This window comes from Otolemur garnettii, unplaced genomic scaffold (assembly GCF_000181295.1).
Source record: "Otolemur garnettii isolate 467f Iridium unplaced genomic scaffold, OtoGar3 scaffold00028, whole genome shotgun sequence".
Classification (NCBI taxonomy): Eukaryota; Metazoa; Chordata; class Mammalia; order Primates; family Galagidae; genus Otolemur; species Otolemur garnettii.
In genome coordinates, this window is record NW_003852423.1 from 12,590,398 (window position 1) to 12,609,961 (window position 19,564).

The window sequence follows — 19,564 nt, forward strand, 5'->3', positions numbered from 1 at the left end:
TGGGGTTTGGGTGCTGGAACTTGCCTCTGTGGAGGAGGGTCTGCTAATGAGGACACTTTCCCGGAAGGCCAGTTCCAGGAAGGGCTGCTGACACTGAAGCCAACACTAATGAGGACTGGGTTGGCTGCAGGAACAAGTGCCTAACGAGGATGACAAGTGGGGACTCAGAGATGGCCTATGGCTCCAGTGGCATTTCAAGGACAGCTCAGCAAGGGCCATGACCAGGAGACTGGTTAGTGAGGGAATCCAGGGCCGGGGTGGGACCTAGGAGGAGCACTGAGCAGAGGTTAGCAACTTTGATTCCTGGGCAGGCCCCCAGTCCCCCTAGGGAGCAGAGGACATGCTGGATAATGAGCCAAGGGCTGCATCTAAGGAGCAGTGATGAGTGGCCAGGACTTGTCACTGAGGCTCTGGGGTGTCTGCTCTGATGAGCACGCGCTCAGTCTCTCCTGACAGCTCTCCAAAGTGGCCCCTCAGGGCCAAGCCTTTTGCAGTTCTTTGCTCTGTGATAGCCCCATGATGCGAGTGGATGCGGCCATGACTCTGCCCCTGCGTGCACAGGAAGACTCCCAAGACACGCCTGTGTCCTGCCTCTTGAGCAGACAAAATCAGGGGCCCAACCCACCTGACAAGAGGATCTGGGTTTGCATGCAGCCTGCTGCACACTCTGCCTAGGGCTGGTGGGGAGACATGGGAGGAGCTACCAACATAAGTGGCGAAGCCTCCTGCACATCTGGTAATTTTCAATTCTTTTTTTTTTCCAGCCAAATTTAAAGAGGACTTAATCAAATGGCCAGCTGAAAGATCATTTTTTGACGACAAATCAATGTATAATTTTGGACATACATCTCAGAAGGCGTATAGAAAATTGAGTGACATTGCTTGATCACCTACTTATTTATTTGAAAAGGCTTCTCATCACGCATAGCTATAAACTATGAGAACAGGAAAAGAATTGATGCTGAGCCCTGATTAATTCTAGCAATAAATATTCACCCATAGATAAATGAACAAGTAGATTCTTTTCCATTTCATTAAGAGGTATTTTTAATAAATTTTCCTTTTCAGGTTTAATGATTTATAAAAACTTTCAGTTATCTATGTTTTAATCAGTCGTTCTCTATATTTTATATCAAAAAACAGGTGTAATAACTCAATCTAGAAGACTCTTTTAAAAAAAATTCCAACCTCTGGTCACAGGAAATGAAATATTTTAGTTTCAATTTATAAATATATTTTGCGGCAGAGAAGTATGATAGGTAAGCAATAAAAGATTTTCAACCATAAAAATATTGCATCAGTATAAAATTCCTCATGGGCAATGAAATAAAGATACAAAACAAAGAAAGAGAACAATGTAAAATTTCTGACCGTTAGAGACTCATTCTGTTGCCTAAGCTAGGGTGCCATGGGGTCAGTCTTGCTCATAGCAAGCTCAGACTCCTGGGTTCAAGCGATCCTCCTACCTCAGTCTCCAGAGTAGCTGGGACTATAGGTGCCCACCACAATGCCCAGCTAATTTTTCTATTTTTAGTAGAGGGTCTTGCTCTTGCTTAGTCTGGTCTCATACTCCTGAGCTCAAGTAGTCCTCCCAATTCAGCCTCCTAGAGTGCTAGGATGACAGGCATGATCCACTGTGCCCTGCCTAGCATCACATGTTTTTAAAATAGATGAAGGTGGATGTTAAATCACTGTGTTTAGATTCCATTTGATACAGTTTAAAGTGTTGTGGCAGTTTTGTTTCAAAATGTAAATATTTACCAAATGCCAGAAATCACATCCTTTGCATGTTTTAAAACAAGTAAAAAAATACTAGATGTCAACTTAAAAATGTGCAAGATGTGGGACATCATTTTTCAAAATTTATTTTTCAGGGGTACCTAGAGCAAAAGCCCTACCGGGACCTGCTGGCCTGCTGCCAGTGTCCTGGGGGCACAGGGAGGGAAGCCAAGTCCAGAAGCTGCCCTGTTGGTTGAGACTGAGGGGCCTTGTCTACCCTTCCCACCAGATTCCAGCACCTTGGCCTGTGGGACAGGCCTGGTGCAGGGTGAGCTGCACACCTCCTTTATGCAGAATTGAACTGCCCATGGCTGGGGGGGGGGGGCTGGGGCAGATGTTAACCTGTGGGGAGTAATGAGGACAGACCTGCCTGCAGGCACTTAGACCATAAAGACTCTAAACCTACCAGTCTGAGAGGGGGAACCAACCCTGGGCCAGGGCCAGCCTCTGCTGAGGAGGCTGGAGGTGGCTGTTGGCTTATGTCACCCTTCGGAGCCTAGCTGACTTGACCTGATGGGAGACCATGTCCCAGAGGCATGGTTTATTTCACAGAGAGCAGGGATGTTTCTGGAAGGGAGACTGAAGCCAGTCTGCAGGAAGGAGCTCTGGGGCATACTCTGGGTTTTGCTGTGTTTACCCCTCTCCTTCCCCTGTCCCCAGGCTTCTACTCTTCCTTCTGTCCTGTACTGTGTGTCCCATTGCCAAAGAAGGTGGCTGCCCTGACCTACCATGATGTCTTCTACTTATGCCTTCCCACTCCTCTCATTTGTGGACCAAGCAAAGAAGAGGTCTCCAGGAGAGGAAGCCAGGCTTGGAAGCCAGCATCCTTCACATAGCTGGGGAGGGGACAGAGGGGGACAGCCTGGTCAGGGGTGGGATACATGTGAGACTTCTCTAGATGAGAGCCCTGGGAGGAGGCCAGCCTTTACTCCAGCAGGAACTCCTCCCCGCAGCTGCAGAGGGCATCAAGCAGGCTACACGGCCACCTGCCTGCCAGCAAGTCTGCCCTTTCCCTCTCTGGGCCTCAGTTTCCTCACCTGTGGATGGGGCTATGGAGGCTCTGACCACAGGGGCTGGGAGGTGCCAATGCCTGGAGACATCTGACTTGCTCTCTTTGGGGACTCCTGTGATTCCCTGCTTCTAACTGCACAGAGCTTGTGGCCCCAGCTGGCCCTGGGTGGGCAGAGTCCCCTTTTGCTGCTGCACTGCCTCTCTCCTGCCAGGCTGGGGTGCTCGTCTCCACCCTCCCTTCCCCTGCCCCACCAGGACCTGCACAGCAAGGCGCCCAGAGGAGGGCAGCAGGGGATGGGGAGCAGTGACAGGGCAGGTGGCCAGGGGTCACACAGTGGCTGTTTGTTTGATGCTATGGAAACTGATCCGCGTGGGTGATGTGGGGATGGACATGGCCCGTGCAACAGGGACTCGGAGGGAATGATGGTCCTGCCAGCGGTGCCACCTCTTTCTAACAGCCGACCGCACCTGTGGGAGGGAGAGGCTCAGTCAGCTGTGGAGCTCAACTTGGGCTTCTGGGACAGTCCCCACCCCTGCTGCCTGTCCTCTGCCCTCAGCCCTCAAACCAAGGAGCTGATGGGCTCCAAAACTGAGGCCCTTTCCCTCTGGCCTGCTGCCTCTCTCTGGGGTGCCCCCTCCTCATCCCTTTGTTGGAGAAGCCTGGCCCCAGTGCTTCCTTTGCTCACACTGTCCCCCAAATTATCTGGTATCCTTTGGGCACATTGCCTTCCCTTCCTTGACTCACTCTGCCACCTCAGATTTAGCATCTTGGGACCAGAGGACCCAGCTTCAGCCTTCAGCTCACCCAGCTGGCCACCACTCCACAGACCATGTGTCCCCTCTGAGACCTCTGAAAGGCCTGCCTGCCTCACTCAGCACTCACTCCTGGGAGGGGAAGCTAACAGTTCTGTCATTTTTAAGCCTGATTCCACCTGCTGCCATCTTAGTCTCATTTGTATTGTAATTGAAGTTTTTCTGGAAAATGGATGTTGTCCCCTGCATCCTGGCCAAGCACATGGTTTGAACAGAATAAATGTGCCCTAAACATTCATGGTGGCCCACTGAGGCAGTCTCCACTGATGAGCTTAGCATCTAGGGTGAGCTTTCATTGACAGAGACCCAGGGCTGTGTGGACGCCCAGCCACTGCCCTATGCAGATGCAGGCAGAGTGGCCTGGGCGTGGAGGGGGCATCTACATTCCACTGCAGTGTTTGGAAGCTCCCAGGACCCAGGGCCTGGGTCTGTTCTTTGGTCCACATCCTCACTCTGCACTGGCTGCATGTATATCTCTGCTGAGTCAGCCTTGCTGGGCCTGGGAGCTAACCAGGCTTCACTGCCTGCCTCATTCCCCAGGGCCCACTTGAGTGTGTGCTCTTTTCTGTGGTGGGTGGTCTTGTTTCTGCTGCCTGAGTCCATGAAGACCTGATTCCATGGCACACACCTCACCTCTTTCTGGTAGCTTCTGCCTGTCACCACCTCTATTAGGTGTCTCTCATCCATAAGAACCTACAGACTGGGCTTCCCTGCTCACCCTGCTCTCCAAGTTCATGTGCAGGGCGCTGGCATACTGTCTTGGGTTGACCTTCTAAATGGTCTCCAGCCCCTGCTGAGGATTCCTGGCCCCCTAAGCTGAAGTGCTTTCTCAGGCCTTCCCCTCCCCTCTTCCAGGGAAGATCTGAGCAGAGACAGGGACCCTGGCACTCCTGAAAAGCTGGGCAGCTTAACAGAACCACTCTGGAGTGGGGTCTGAGGCCTTGAGAGCCTGGCTTCATACCTCTCCATTGAAGAAGCAGTAGAATACAGATACAAAGAAACCCTGGAAAGGAAGGACAGAGTGGTCAGTGACCTGCCTGGGCAGCTGTCTGCCTGGGTGGGGGGATCTGGGGACAGGATCGCAGGGGAGGGGGTGGGGGAACACTCTGACCCAGGGCCCCATGGGGTCAGAGCTGGTGGGACCCCAGTCTCCACGGGGCATAGTCCTAGAGCCAGGAGTCCAGCCCCTCAACTTGTGTGGTCTGGCCCAGGGCACTGAGAACAGGATCCAGGACAGCAGTAGGTGCAGGCCAGTATGGTGACAAGGCCAGGAGCACATGCCCTTTTATCTTGTGCACACGACACTGAGCTATGGGTGCACCAGGCCCCCGTGACCATTTCAGTGAAGTCAGGGCAGCTCACTGTGGGGCCCCCTCTGGTCGTGGGCCCCACCTGGAAGGACTGCAGGAAGGAGTTGAAGTAGATGAACACGATCTGAGACAGGTCGTCCTCCCCGGGATTGACGAAGAAGAGCATGTAGGTGACGCCCAGGAGGGGCAGGAGGACCAGGGTGGCCTTCACCGCCTTTCTGGGGGAAGAGGTGACCACACAGGACTCAGCCCACTGCAGGTGGCCTCACTCAGGTGGGAGCGTCATAAGGCTCTTTGGTGGGGTTTCTTCTGGGGGTGTGAGCCAGCTCCCCGGTGAGGACTGGGACAGAGGGCTCTGCCCAGAGGCAGGGGGATGGCCCAGATGGCCTCCTCGTTTCTCCCTGGCCGGGGTCAAGGCACCCATTCACATACCTGTACTGGATGGTCTCAGAGGTGCTGGAGGCTCGTAATTTTGTCATTAGGATCCTGACGATATTGAACAGAAATACAAAATTGATCTGGCAGGAGAGAGGCAGATGGAAAGGAGGGGCTGTGAGTTAGGGATGAGCAAGAGGGAGGCCACCTCCCCCAGAGTTCTGAAGCACGTCCCCCACACACCCTCATCACCCCCTGCTCCTCCCTTACAAAGACACCCCCACTTGCTCTGGGCCCACTTCTGACTCCCCAGATCAGAGGCGGGAAAGCAGTCTCCAAAGATGGAGGACAAGAGTGTGAAGCCTGCCAGGCCTAAGGCACAGACCGCAGAAGGTCCCCAGCCCTCTTCCCGCTCCGGACCCTACGTGGGCCTCCCTTCCCCTCTCTCCCCACCTGTTGACTGAGGGTCTCTCAGGCCCTCACACTGTCACCAGCTCTAGGTCAGCCTGAGATCCTTTGCCCAAGGACAGTCCTGCCCAGTGTGGTGGGCTGGGCCAGATAGAGTGATTGATAACACAGCTGCCTAATGAAGGAGGAGCGATCAATCTCTCAGCACCCTGTCCCTGTGCCCAGGGACTCCAGGGCTGTCACAGACGCCCCTGAGGCAGGGAAGATGAATGGGCTGCTCCGAGGCTTCAGGAAGGGCCTCATTTATCTTCATTCCCAGTCTTCTCTCAGCCTCAGGGTCTCCCCTTCCAGCCCCTGGCCCTGGAACTGTATTCTCCCAAGCAGCCTCCTGCTGTGTGTGGGTCCCTGTGGGCCTGTGAGTCAGTGACTGGGAGCTTTCCCTCTGTGGCTCTGCTGTCGTCTGTGCACTTGTGCAAGCATGTCTGCTCAGTGTGTGTATGGGAGTGTGGATCTGGGGACACAGCACGCCTGCGTTCCTCTTCATCTGCCTCTGAGTGTAAGCAGGTGGGAATGAGAGCGTGTTGTCCTGACACATGGGGACTATTTCCTAGGAGAGGGCTAGTGGGCCAGAGAGAGACACATATTAGCCCAGAGATGTCTGCTGGCTCACATGTGTGCACCCACATACATACAACACCCCTCCGAGTCTCTATCTAGGAAACTCATTGCTTCTTAGGCTTGGGCTGGAACCTCCTAAATTACAAATCTTGGGCTGGGAGTGGGGGCGGGGGAACACAGGCAGACATCACAGGACTACTGGGGGGACAGGAAGAGCTCAACCCTGGGGGACCCAGGGAAGGGGTAGGGGTGGGAAGTCCTCCGTGGGGCTGCCATGACCTGCTGCTCACTGCCCTCTTTTAAGGCTCACCTAATTTCTAGTTCCTGGTTTCTGGCATATTCCCTCAGATTGTGGGACATAGTTCAACTTAACACATAGGTCAATTCCTAATTTTCGTATAAGTAATACAAAGGACTTGACTGTTTCTGACTTTTCCTGACTTATCTGAGAGTAGTCTGTTGGAATACAAGTATATTCTCATTTCTGCCACAACTCCTTGCATCAAATATTATTCACCCAACATCTATCAACCCAGTAACCAATTCATGCAATCATTCACCCACTCCTATTCATACATCCACCCATCCATCTTTCCATCTATCAATCCATCTACCCACCAACCAATTAATTCAATTGTCCATCTACTTCTTTATCCATCATCTATCCATCCATCCATCTTTCTACCCACCTACCCACCAACTGATTCATACAATTTTTGTCCACCCACTCTTTTCACCATCCATCCATCCATCCATCCATCCAGTCAACACGTGATTATTGAGCACCTCTTGGCTACAGGGTACTGTTCCTTGTGCTGGGGCAGAGGCAGGAACAGGGCTGAGTGGAACATCCAGGAGACAATGTCTTTGTCCTCCTCCTCACACTGGGCAAGCATTTAGTGATGCTGCCCTCCCATCTCGGCCTGCCTCCACACCGCCTGAAACTCATTTTTTCCTCAGAGCTTGTTTTCCAGTCTCTCCCTGCTCAATACCACAGGCACCTTCCTCCTCTCCCGGGAGCCTCTGCTCTCCTCGCCCACACTGAGCTCTCTAGCTCTCCATTCTTGTACTCCACCCCCCTGCCTAAGAAAACACCCCAGCTCTTCATTGAGCACCCTAACCTATGGCCTGTTCTGTAGGTTTATTTAATCATTCTTTCATTCAGTGAATCAATTCATCATGCACCAGGCTCGGAGCCAGGCACCAGAGATGGGGAAGTGGATAGGCAGACACTGCCTCCGCTTGCAGAGGGCTTGCAGCCTAGTTGGAGGTGAGGCTGCATCTTTTCTAAGGGCTCAGAAAAACTCAAGAAATGGTGATGAGCTGAGAACGGAAGATGAGGACCACCTACTAAATGGATTATGGGCACCAAATCCCGGTCTTCAGCTCAGATTCTGACTATTCAGTTTGCATTTGTATGGCTTCAGGTAAGCTGCTTAACTCCTATGAATGAGCTTCTGCTTTCTCGGCTCTCCCAAGGGGAATGACCACAGAGCTTGCGAGGATCAGCACACAGGTTGCAACACTTGAGAGCACTAAGCCCCATGTCTGGGCTAATGACAGGCACATCCTTTCCCATGACAACTACAGTGACTACAACTGGCAAGAAGCCAGGCTTCCTGCAAACTCAACTACTTGCAGGAACCAGAAATAAGTGAGTGTCTCTTAGCAGCAGAACCACGGCTGTGAACTATTGGGGAGGTATCCAACTGAGAGGACAGCAGCAAGTGGTGGGGACCAGGCCGGAGACCCGTCCCTGAGTCTAGCAGTGATGACCTTGGGCCATTTCACCTCTCTTAGCTTCTTCATCTGCAAAATAGGGAGCAATTCTCTGCTTCTATCAGGCATCGGGGATGTGCGGATTGGAAGTCAGGTATCGAGAGCTTCTGAGGTACTCAGCTTGGAACCTGGAAGTCCTTGTCAGTGCAAGGACAAGCAAAGGGCTCTTGAGCAGAGAGGTGTGAAAGAGAAGGCCAGGGTGAGGGGGCCACAATCTTGACACTGGGCCTCCCTCATGGGTCCCTTATCTCCCCTCCTCTCATTTCTTCACCACTGGGTGGGCCAGCCTTCCTGGGAGTGGGGATCCCAGGCTCACCACAGGCCCCATCCCTTCAGGGTGGGCTCTGGCAGCTGGCTGGGAGAGGACGGATCTTATGGGGTTTCCATTCATTCTAAGGGGGTCAGTGACTCGCTGTGGCTGCACGTTCAAGGACAATCCTTCCTCCCACTAACTGCTGACAAGGGCTGGCTTCTGCCTCTGGAGCGAATGAGGGAGGAATCCCAGGCAGTGAGTGAAAACTCTCCTCCTCCTCAGTTCACATACATCAAGGCTGCTCCAAAGATGGCGGTGGAATGAAGCCAGAAGTCACAAAGACCAGAGAGTAATGAAATAAAGGAGATAAACAGCAATTGTCTCCAAGGTAGACAAAAGAGAGATCCATTAGGCACCTGCTGTGTGCAAGAGGAGGCTGGCTCTCCTCTTAGTTTCCCAGAGGGAGCCCTGGCCCTTTAAGGAAGCTGGTACATACAGAAGCCTGAAATTACCAAGCCTGAAATAAGTCTTACGTAAATGCCAATTTCTTATGGGCCTTTTCTGTATGTCTTTTTTTTTTTTCAAATGTATGATATATAATGGGTTCTTTTTGCAGAATGCAGCCTCTACTTAAACTCTATCTTAATTGAAGCTCATTGTAGATTAAAGACGTGGCAGCAATTATACCTCCGTTTTGAATACATTTGGTGAAGGGCAGGGAGCTGGGCAGGGAACAATTGCTCATTATGCTTCATTCTGGTACCCCGTACTCTAGGCTGGGGGCAGTGGGCTGCCCCCGAGTGTCGCTGGGGGCTCAGGGGGATGCCCACAGGCTCTGCTCTTGCCACCAGCTGCCTGCTCACCTGGCTATCTCAGCATTGTACCTCATAGGAGGATATAAGACTTGGGACAGCACTAGAAATCCACCTAGATTTCAAAAGAGCCCAAGGTCCAGAGCGGCTGGGCCTACACAGGCTACTGAGCAAAAGGAAGGGAGAGCTGGTGCTGCAGGCTGGTGGGGTGGTGTGTGCAGGGTACAGGGGCAGCACACAGAGTGGATGAGGAGGGCTACCCCACCACATCCTCCCAGCATCCCCATCTAAGTGGGTCCTCTGCTGTCTCCCAGCACTCAGCCTAGTCCCACTCCCCACTGAGAACCTACCAGGAGCACGAGGATGATGGGGCCCTGGTATATGTAGTCCACCAGGTCGCCAGGCTCCTTGCCAAACCAGCACCTGCAAAGATGAGGTGGCTATAGGGGGACCACTCCAGACCACACCATGCCCAGGGTTCTGCATCTTGACCCTTCCTGACACCTGACCTTCATGGCTAAAAGCCTCAGTCCGTGGCCCCAGCTCCAGCAACCATTTGTCCCACCCCTAGGCCGTCTTTTGCTCACATGGTGGGTCTGATCTCCCCAAGCTGAGGGCAGGCCCGGGTCTCTTCTTCCTCCTATCACAGGCTGTTGGGCGTGGGGCTGGGTGTGTGGAGGCACAGGGATGAAGGGAGAGCTGAGCTCTCCCTCACTGGCCCAGGGCCAGTGGCCCTGGACCACCTGTTCCCGCATTGCTGGGAATCCACCACTCCGGGTACCAGGCTTGTAGCCACACAAAGCAGCCAATGAGCAGGTGGGGCCTGCTCCCACCCCAGCCTGGTTTTCAGGTCTCTGAGCTAAGTCTCACATGGCCAGTGAAGGGAGCCACTGCCAGGTTGGCTGCCAAGGCTGTGATTTATTCTCTGAGGATGCTGGTGAAGGGAGAAACTTTAGGGTCTTAGGGGAAGGGCTAGACCAGGACCCAGTCTGGCTCTGCCAGGAACTACTGGCCCCCAGGGAGCACCAGCAACTTCAGGGAACTCTGTGTCTTCTGGAATCGCAGAGGCCATCCAGTGTACACCTGCCTCACACAGAAGTCTCCCCTGCTGCCTCTTACTCCTAGGGTTTCTGGTCTCTGCTTAAATACCACTGTTGACAGGAAGCTCACTATCCACCAAGGCAGCCCTCTCTTTCTTGGCAGCATTTACCCTTTATAAGTTCTTCCTAATAGCAAGCTCCTAGAACTCCCCCAGTTCTTGCCCCCACTCCCCAAATCCCATTTGTTCTCTCTAGCTTCTGGGACCCGTTGGACCTCTGCACGCAGAGACCCACATTGCCTAGTCCCCACTTCTCTCAGCTGGTGGCATGACCTTCGGCTGGCCCACAGGCAGAGCTGCTGCCATCTGAGCTGTGACTCAGCAAATAATGGTCTCCACTACAGGGGGGACCCCAAGATGGGACACTACACCCAAACAGAGACTGGAGTGTCAGAACAAACAAGTTCTGCTTTATTGGGCTCTGTCAAGCCCTCACGGACACAGCCCTGGATATTGTGTGGACTGAAAGCCCCAAGACCTTGGCCTCTTCCTTACACCCCAGGCCAGACCTGCCCCACCCCACTCCGAGGCAGAGGCCTTACCAAAGACCACAGAGTTGCGCATGTTGGCACTTTAAGGAACCACCGTTCCTAACTGAATTCAGCAAGCGAAGTTGCCTGGAGACCCGCTATACGAGTACCCCTGTATGCAGGGGAACTTTCCCAATTTAAGGATGACAGGCTACCATTCCTGCTCCATGCCTGGATGGAGCCCCAGGCTGACCTGTCCTAACACTCCCATCCCATGAGCCCCCACAGCTGGGCTGTCCCACTTACTGTTCATTCTCATAGTAGAGTTTGCCAATGGCCCAGGCAACGATGATGGGGCAGGGGACACCTGCAAGGACAGATGTGGGCTGCAGAGGACAGATGAGCAGGCCCTCTTGCAGGACACACAGTGTGGCCCTCAGGCCACCTATGACCCTAGAGGTACCCTGTCACTAGACCTGGCCTCCCAACCCCTCTACTTTTAGTCTTCTCTCCAGGCGAGGTCGGCATGACCATCTGAGATGCTGTGTTGGGGAGCAGAGCCAGCCCTTTTCTCTTTTGAAGCCTGAGACCGAGGTCTCTGGATTGGTCTTCTGAGCAGGGAGAGGGCTGTTTGTGGAGTATCCCTTGGAGGGATTCTCTCCTTCTTCCTCACCAGCATGGAGGGAAGTGGCTGCATCCTCCAGACTGTGCTGGGGGTGGTGGGTAGTGCTGAGCTCTGGGCTTTGGACCTGAGATGAAGGGAAACAAGCTTGTCACCCTCCCCCCACCACACACACTAGGCCCTGCTTCCCCTGGGACTCTCACACCATCCGATGAAGAGGAAGAGCCACTTGGGCAGGCGCTCAGTAGAATAGGTCATGACGATGGCCGTGTGCAGGTAGATGCCCTCCACGAACATCCAGAAGAAGTTGGTCACCACGAAGTAGTTGAAGATGGTGGTGATGCAGCAGCACCACACCTGTGCGGGGCAGGGCTGTCAGGGGCCAGGCCAGGTGGAGCATTCCCACCCCAGGAAGGGCCGTGAGAACAGAGCTTCCCAAAGGGGGCTCACAGGTATGGCACCAAATGCCATGGAATCTCACTCTGAGAAGCTTCCTCCCTCCCCAGTGCTCTTTCACTCTTTCGGATAAAGTTAAGGAGCCATTCTCCACTGGCACTACTGTGGTTTTTTTAAAACTTCTTTCCATCTTTTTCTAATTTTTCACTTTTTTTTTTTTTTTTTTTTTTTTTTTTAGACAGAGCCTCAAGCTGTCACCCTGGGTAGAGTGCCATGGCATCACAACTCATAGCAACCTCCAACTCCTGGGCTCAAGCCATTCTCCTGCCTCCGCCTCCCAAGGAGCTGGGACTACAGGTGCCCACTACAATGCCCGGCTATTATTTTGTTGCAGCTATCATTGTTGTTTGGTAGGCCCGGGCTGGATGTGAACCTGCCAGCTCAGGTGTATGTGGCTGGTGCCTTAGCTGCTTAAGCCACAGGCACCACACCTCTAAGTTTTCATTTCAAAAAAGAAAGATGGAGTCTGGCTCTGAGCTTTCTGATGGGAGAGGCTGGAATTGAATAACCCTGTTGTACTTTCACTGCGATTTTCCATAAGTCACTTTCAATTCATAGCAAGTCAGACTGGTTTCCATTTAGGGATGGAATACGAAATTTAATTTAGAAGAAACAAAAGAAGTGACTAAAGTTGAGTCAAGGGTATATGAAAGTGGGCCGCAGCCATAGATAGAGATTCTCCAAAGACCCTGGCTTTGGGAGAAATTCTGATCACCACTGGCTCGGGAGGGAGACTTGCTAATTATGGAGCCTCTGGCAAGTCCCCTAACCCATCCGAACCTCATTGTAACTAGCACTGCCTCAGGCCATGGCTGAGGATGACAAGGGCAGGCCCTCAGAAATGTGTGTTGGCACTGTGGTCGTGCCTTCTGCTGTCACTTGCCTTGCCAGCAGAGGGGAACATGTCTGTCCCTCTGAGCAAGGCTACTCTCCCAAGCACCTCCCCTGGGGTGCAGGGAGAGGAAAGCCCTGCCCAGAGCCACACTATGGGCCACAGCCCTTTTCAACAGACCTACTTTGTCATCTTTCCAGGGTTTCGGCCCCCTCAGAGTTGAGGCTGGGATGTGGGGAACAAGGAGGACAGCAGGCTCAGGGTAGCTCTGTGACATGGGCTCCCTGCCTCTGCAGACATCCCATCCCCTCTCTGTCCAGCTCTGACAGCCTGGCTTGCAGATACGTGCCTCCCATGCTGAGCTGCTGGCTGCCCCACGGCTTTCCCCCAGCCCAGCCCTGATCTCAGCCTCCCGCCACTGTCTTTCTGTTCTAAGTAGGCATCCTAATTTGATTGAATTTGTTTGATGCTAAGGCAGGGCTCATTGTGGGACCAAGGCTGATGTGTGCTCTGTTATGGGTCACTCAAAAATAATGTGTTGACAAGTCTCTGATGTTGTGCCAAAGAGCTCTGTATCAGCCCCATGTTAGTCTTTGGTGTTACAATGACTTGAACACAGCACACAGTAGTTGACACAAGTCTAGGGTAGACCAATAACTTGCGGGGTGGCCCTTGATGGAGAGGCATCATCACTGTGTGACCTTAGTGAGGCATTTAACCTTCCTGAGCCTCAGATTCCTTGACTATGTCATGGGGGCAAATAATCCCTACTGGTCTCTTGCTGGGATTATGTGAGGTCAAGTTCAACAGAGGTAATTTCCAGTCTCCTTTCTCAAAGGGGTCTTTGAGGGGATCTGAATTCACAGAGAAGGAGTAGAATGGGATAAACTCAAGTCTGGGATAGGTTTGTGCAACTTCCAAGCCCCCGGCTGGACACCCCTATGTGCTGGTGGGACTGTGGCTAGGGATAAATTGAGTTCAGGTCTGGCTTTGCACCAGAGTGTGGGGCGGAGAGGTGGGTAGCCCTAGATCCCAGAGTTCCCCAGAGCCCCAGAGTGCCCCAGGTCTTGCCCCAAGTCTCCCCAGCAGTGACCTCGTTGCTTTCGTGCACTTCATGGTCGATGAGCTGCAGCAGGAACCACATGACATTGCGCAGGATAAAGGTAGTGATGAGGTTCCAGTGAATCACATTCCGGAGACAGCGGATACTCCTGTGGGAGGCCCAGGTCAGGAGTCAATGGGGGTTGGGAGCCAGCTGGGACAGGTTCCTCCTGAGGACCAGGAAGCTCCACCTGGGTGAGGGCAGGGCTGTACCAGGAGCCAGTCCCCCTGTGCACCCCACATGCCTACTGCCAGGCTGGGCCCTAGGACCCAGCCCACCCCCCTCCGCCCACTAGTTCCTGGGCCCCTGGAGAGGAAGTGAGACTATCTGAGAGAGACTAGGGAGTCCCGGGGGAGGAGGGATGAGTTGAAAGCAGGGGAGGAGCGTGGACTCACCGCAGGGCCAGGAAAAGCAGGAAGGCGGCCACCAGGGCTGCCACGGAAATGCAGTGGCCCAGGTAGTTGACAGCAAGGGCAATGCGATAGTGCAGGTCATACTTCCTCTGCTGGAAAGAAGAGACAGTCAGGGCAGATGGAGGCACAGGCACGTGGGGGTGGGGTGGGCACTCCAGCCATGGCCATCCTGTGTGTCCTAGTCTTGGGGGCAGAATGGCTGCAAGTGTTATCACCACATCTGGCTCCAAGATGTTGCTTTTATGGTCCTGAGCAGCTCTTGTCACTGTAAATAGCTGTGGTCAGGCCTCTAAACATGCTTTTTATTTTTTTTTTAAGAGACAAGGTCTCACTCTGTTGCCCAGGCTGGAGTGCAGTGGCTACTGATAGGCGCGATCCTAGCTCACTGCAGTCCTCGAGTGATCCTCCTGCCTTGGCCTCCTGAATAGCTGCGATTACAGGTATGTGCCACCAGCATCAACATGCATTTGAGGAGCACTTTTTGGAGAGATATTGGCATAGAATCTTTTTAAAAAAAATTCTAGACTTGGCTGGGTGCAGTAGCTCACACCTGTAATCCTAGCACTCTGGGAGAGCAAGACAGGCAGATTGCCTGAGCTTAGGCGTTTGATACCAGCCGGAGTAAGAGTGGGACCCTATCTCTACTAAATATAGAAAAATTAGTGGGCACCTGTAGCCCCAGATATCTGGGAGGCAGAGGCATGAGGATCGCTTGAACCCATGAATTTGAGTTTGCTATCAGATAGGCTGATGCCATGGCACTGTAGCCTGGGCAACGAAGTAAGACTCTGCCTCAAAAAAAAAAAAAATCTAGACTCTACTATGACATGCTTGGGTTTAGTCTCAGCTCAGACCCTACATGTCTAAGTGACAGTGGGTAAGTTGGTTTATATCTCGGGTCTCAGTTTTGAGGTCTGTGCAATGGGGACAACCTGCCCTCTTGCCTCAGAAGTAGCAACGTATGGGAGACCTGGGCGTGCACTGAGATTGGTCTGCCGTGGGTACAGCAGAGGATTTGGGAATACTATTCAAGCCAAAGTTACTCCATTTTTTATTATCACCACATTCAGGCAAGTCTAAACAAAGTCGGTGATAAAATAGTCCTTCCTGCCAGGTGGGCCATCCCCTCACCCTCTCACTTTGGTTTTCTGCTCATGGGCTGCTGTAAGGAGGGAGATGTGAGGACATAGGCCTGCAGGGAGCCTCTTTATCTCCGAACCGTATGATCCATCCTGCCCACCCCTCTCGGTGCCCTCACTGCAGAACCCCTTTGGCTCACATATTACAGAATCATTTTCTCAGGGTAAGCAAATGTTTTTCCCCCTGCCCTTGAATCTCACCTAGGGAAAGGTCCAGTCCCACTGAGGACTGTGTCGGGTAAATGAGGATAGGGATAGAGCTTGGATATATTATTTTGGGTCAGGGATGAGGCGCAGCTTTAATGGGGAGGAGGCTAGCACCTCCGCAGTATAGAATTCAGTTCCAGAGCTAGAGCCTGAGCAGGACCCAGCTCCCCATAGGCACTGTCCCTATGGGGCTGCACTTGTTTTCTTGTGCATTCTTTCTCACAGAATCAGAATACCAGATGGGGAAACTGAGGCCCAGGAGGAGGAAGGAGTGTAGTCACACAGACTATTAATTGGCAGAGAATAGCGGTTCCATGGCTGTCCCCTTTCTGTGTCACATGCCACTGCTGGGTCCTCCACCAGCTGGGGCCTCCAAAAGGTAAGACTCCACGTCTGCCTCCTTCACCTCCACCACTGGGTCACGGAGCACAGAACACAACACTGGGGGCAGGGGCAGGAGGTACAAGAGTGGCTGAGTGATGCAAAGACTGATTCTCCCACCTTAGATCCCCTGTGCTTGATGTGAGTCCTCCTATTTGTATGAGGACGAGGATCAGGGCAGGAGTGCTGCTCACCTTATCATCCAAAATGGGCTCACACTGTGAGTAGTTGATCCTTGAGGCCCACGTCCCATTCTCCAAGCATTCTCGGTAGGCATTCCCTACAAAAGATGCCAGCCACCAAGAGTCAAGTCACTTCTCCCCTCCAGAACCCTCCCTGGCTCCCTGGTGCCCCTGGAACAAGGTCCATGTTCCTCTGCTCCCCTGGGCCAGGAAACACAACGTTGTGTCTGAAAGTTTACATGAGAGTCACTTATGTGAAAATAGTACAAAAGGCTTATCTAATATAATAGCTAACAAGCATGCTAAGACCCCTTTTAGAAAGAATCTTTGAGTAGCACTTTGTACTCTTTCTTTTATTTTGTTCCTTTACTTTGAAACTAAATCCAATTGTGGGCACCAGGCTACTGCTTTTAGCGTACCAAATAATTTCCATCCTTATCTCAATCATTTTATATTCATGAGAGCCATACTTCTTTTCACCAGTATTAGCACTTCCATTTTGATAATATACATTTGTATAGCACAGGTTTACCCCACACCAGGTCCTCTCTTATTGCTTCTTATTGCTTCATAGATAAACTTGCCAATTTGATCCTCATGACAACCCTATGTGGTAGGTACTGGTATCAACCCCTCCCCCCCCTTTTTTTTTTGCAGTTTTTGGCTGGGGCTGGGTTTGAACCCACCACTTCTGGCATATGGGGCCGGCACCCTACTCCTTTGAGCCACAGGCACCGCCCATGGTATCAATCCATTTTATAGGAGGAGAAATTGAGGCACAAAATGATTACGCTACTTGCCCAAAGTGCAAAGATGACAAGAGGATTCAAACCCAGAAGGCCTGACTCAGATCTCTTGTTCTTGACCTCTAGGCCTTCAGGTAGTGGTGAACAGGAATGAGGAAAATTTGACTCAAGGGCTGTGCTGTTGCCTAGGAGGCCACCATGTGAGGTCTCTAGGTGCTCAAGAACAAGCTGGTATTAAAATTGGAATGTGACATGTGAAAAGACATTGCAGAACATCAAGGCTGGAAGTACCACCAGCACTCTGAGAGGCCGAGGTGGGAAGACTGCTTGAGCGTAAGAGTTCAAGATCAGCCTGAGTAACAGCGAGACCCCCATCTCTAAAACTCAGTAGGTATGTGGTGGGAGTCTGTAGTCCCAGCTACTTGGGAGGCTGAGGGAAGAGAATCATTTGAGCCCAAGAGTTGGAGGTTGCCATGAACTATGACGCCACAGCACTCTTTCGAGGGGACAAAGTGAGACCCTGTCTCAAAAGAACAAACCAAAAAAAACTATATTCATTGCTCTGTAGAAAGACCCAACTAAAAAGGAAACTACAGGCCAATTTCACTAATGAATATAGATGCAAAAATTCTCAATAAAATCTTAGCCAGTAGATTATAGCTTATCATTAAAAAAGTCATACATCACAATCAAGTAGGTTTCATCCCAGGGATGCAAGGCTAGCAAGTCCATAAACATAATCCACCATATCAACAGAAGCAAAAACAAAGACCATATGATTCTCAATAGATGCAGAAAAAGCATTTGATAAAATTCAACATCCTTTTCTCATAAGAACTCTGAAGCATATAGAGGCATAGGAGGCACATTTCTTAAACTGATGGAGGCCACCTATGCCGAACCCACAGCTAATATTATACTGAATGGAATAAAACTGAAAGCTTTTCCCCTCAGAACTGGAACAAGAAAAGATTGTCTTCTATCATCACTACTATTCACCATAGTGCTGGAAGTTCTACCCAATACAATCAGGTAAGAAAAGGTAATAAAGGGCATCCAAATGAGTACAGTGCAGGTCAAACTCTTCCTCTTTGCCAGTGATATGATCTTATACTCAGAGAACCCCAAAGACTCAACCACAAGACTCTTGGAAGTGATTTAAAAAACACAGTAAAGTCTCAGGCTATAAAATCAATGTCCACAAATCAGTAGCCTTGTATATCATTAGCCTTTGCTAATCAAGGACACAATTCCCTTCACAGTAGTTTCAAAGAAAATAAAATACCTAGGAATATACCTAACAAAAGAGGTGAAGGACCTCTATAAAGAAAACTACAAAACCCTAAGAAAATAGCAGAAGATGTTAACAAATGGAAGAACATACCATGCTCATGGCTGGGAAGAATCAATATTGTTAAAATGTCTATACTTCCCAAAGTAATCCCCATTAAAATACCAACATCATACTTTTAAGACTTCAATGCAATCCCCATTAAAATACCAACATCATACTTTTAAGACTTGGAAAAAATAATTCTTCATTTTGTATGGAAGCAGAAAAAACCCTGTATAGCTAAGGCAATTCTTAGTAATAAAAACAAGGCTGGGGGCATTAGCCTATCAGACTTCAGGCTGTACTACAAGGCCATGGTGATCAAAACAGTATGGTATTGACACAAAAATAGAGACACAGACATCTGGAATTGAATAGAAAATCATGAGACGAAACTAACATGTTACAGCCACCTGATCTTTGATAAACCAACAAGAATATACACTGGGGGAAAGAATCCCTATTCAATAAATGATGCTGGGAGAACTGGATAACCACCTGTAAAAGACTGAAACTAGACCCGCACCTTTCTTCACTCACTAAAATTGATTCCAGGTGGATAAAAGATCTAAATCTAAGGCACAAAACAATAAAAACCCTTGAAAAAACTGTGGGAAAAACACTTGATGGTATCGGCCTGGGGAAAGACTTTATGAAGAAGACTCCAGTGGCAATTGCAAAAACAATCAAAAATAAACAAATGGGACTTAATTAAACTGAAAAGCTTCTGTACAGCTAAAGAGACAACCACCAAAGCAAATAGACAACCATCAGAATGGGGAAAGATATTTGCATATTATGAATCGGACAAAACTTGATGACTAGAATCTACAGAGAACTAAAATTAAGCAACAACAACAACAACAACAAAAAGCCAACAATCCCTTATATCAATGGGCAAGTGAGATGAATAGAATCTTCTCTAAAGAAGACAGATGAATAGCTAACAAGCATATGAAAAAATGCTCATCATCCCTAATTATCAGAGAAATGCAAATCAAAACCACCCTGAAATACCACCTAACCCCAGTGAGAACAGCACACATCACAAAGACTCAAAGCTGCAGATGCTGGCGTGGATGTGGGGAGAATGGAACACTTTTACATTGCTGATGGGACTGCAAATTAATACAACCCTTTTGGAAGGAAGTATGGAGAACCCTCAAAGAACTCAAACTATACCTCCAATTTGATCCTGCAATTCCATTACTGGGCATCTACCCAGAAGAAAAAAAATCATTTTATTATAAGGACATTTGCACTAGACTGTTTATTGCAGCTCAATTTACAATTGCCAAATTGTGGAAACAATCTAAATACCCACCAGTCCAGGAATGGATTAATAAGCTGTGGTATATGTATACCATAGAATGCTATTCAGCCACTAAAAAGGATGGTAACTTTACATCTATTGTATTAATTTG

At 50.6% G+C, this 19,564-nt stretch overlaps 1 protein-coding gene across 3 annotated transcripts in view; it reads right to left on the reverse strand.

The window, feature by feature from the left end:
* Positions 1–2,834: 2,834 nt before the first annotated feature.
* Positions 2,835–19,564, reverse strand: part of CRHR2 (corticotropin releasing hormone receptor 2) — a 30,411-nt gene continuing 13,681 nt past the window's right edge. The window contains exons 3-12 of one of the 3 annotated variants that reach the window (XM_012804360.1): positions 16,074–16,159; positions 14,135–14,241; positions 13,731–13,848; positions 11,553–11,706; positions 11,034–11,094; positions 9,509–9,581; positions 5,346–5,431; positions 4,996–5,131; positions 4,565–4,606; positions 2,835–3,258 (exon numbers count right to left, since the gene is read on the reverse strand). In XM_012804360.1, the coding sequence (XP_012659814.1) occupies positions 3,118–3,258; positions 4,565–4,606; positions 4,996–5,131; positions 5,346–5,431; positions 9,509–9,581; positions 11,034–11,094; positions 11,553–11,706; positions 13,731–13,848; positions 14,135–14,241; positions 16,074–16,159 (1,004 nt within the window). In that variant the 3' untranslated portion in view covers positions 2,835–3,117. Of the gene's footprint in view, positions 3,259–4,282; positions 4,328–4,564; positions 4,607–4,995; positions 5,132–5,345; positions 5,432–9,508; positions 9,582–11,033; positions 11,095–11,552; positions 11,707–13,730; positions 13,849–14,134; positions 14,245–16,073; positions 16,160–19,564 lie in introns of those variants that run through there. The other 2 variants (XM_003788552.1, XM_012804361.1) reach the window with 2 other exon arrangements.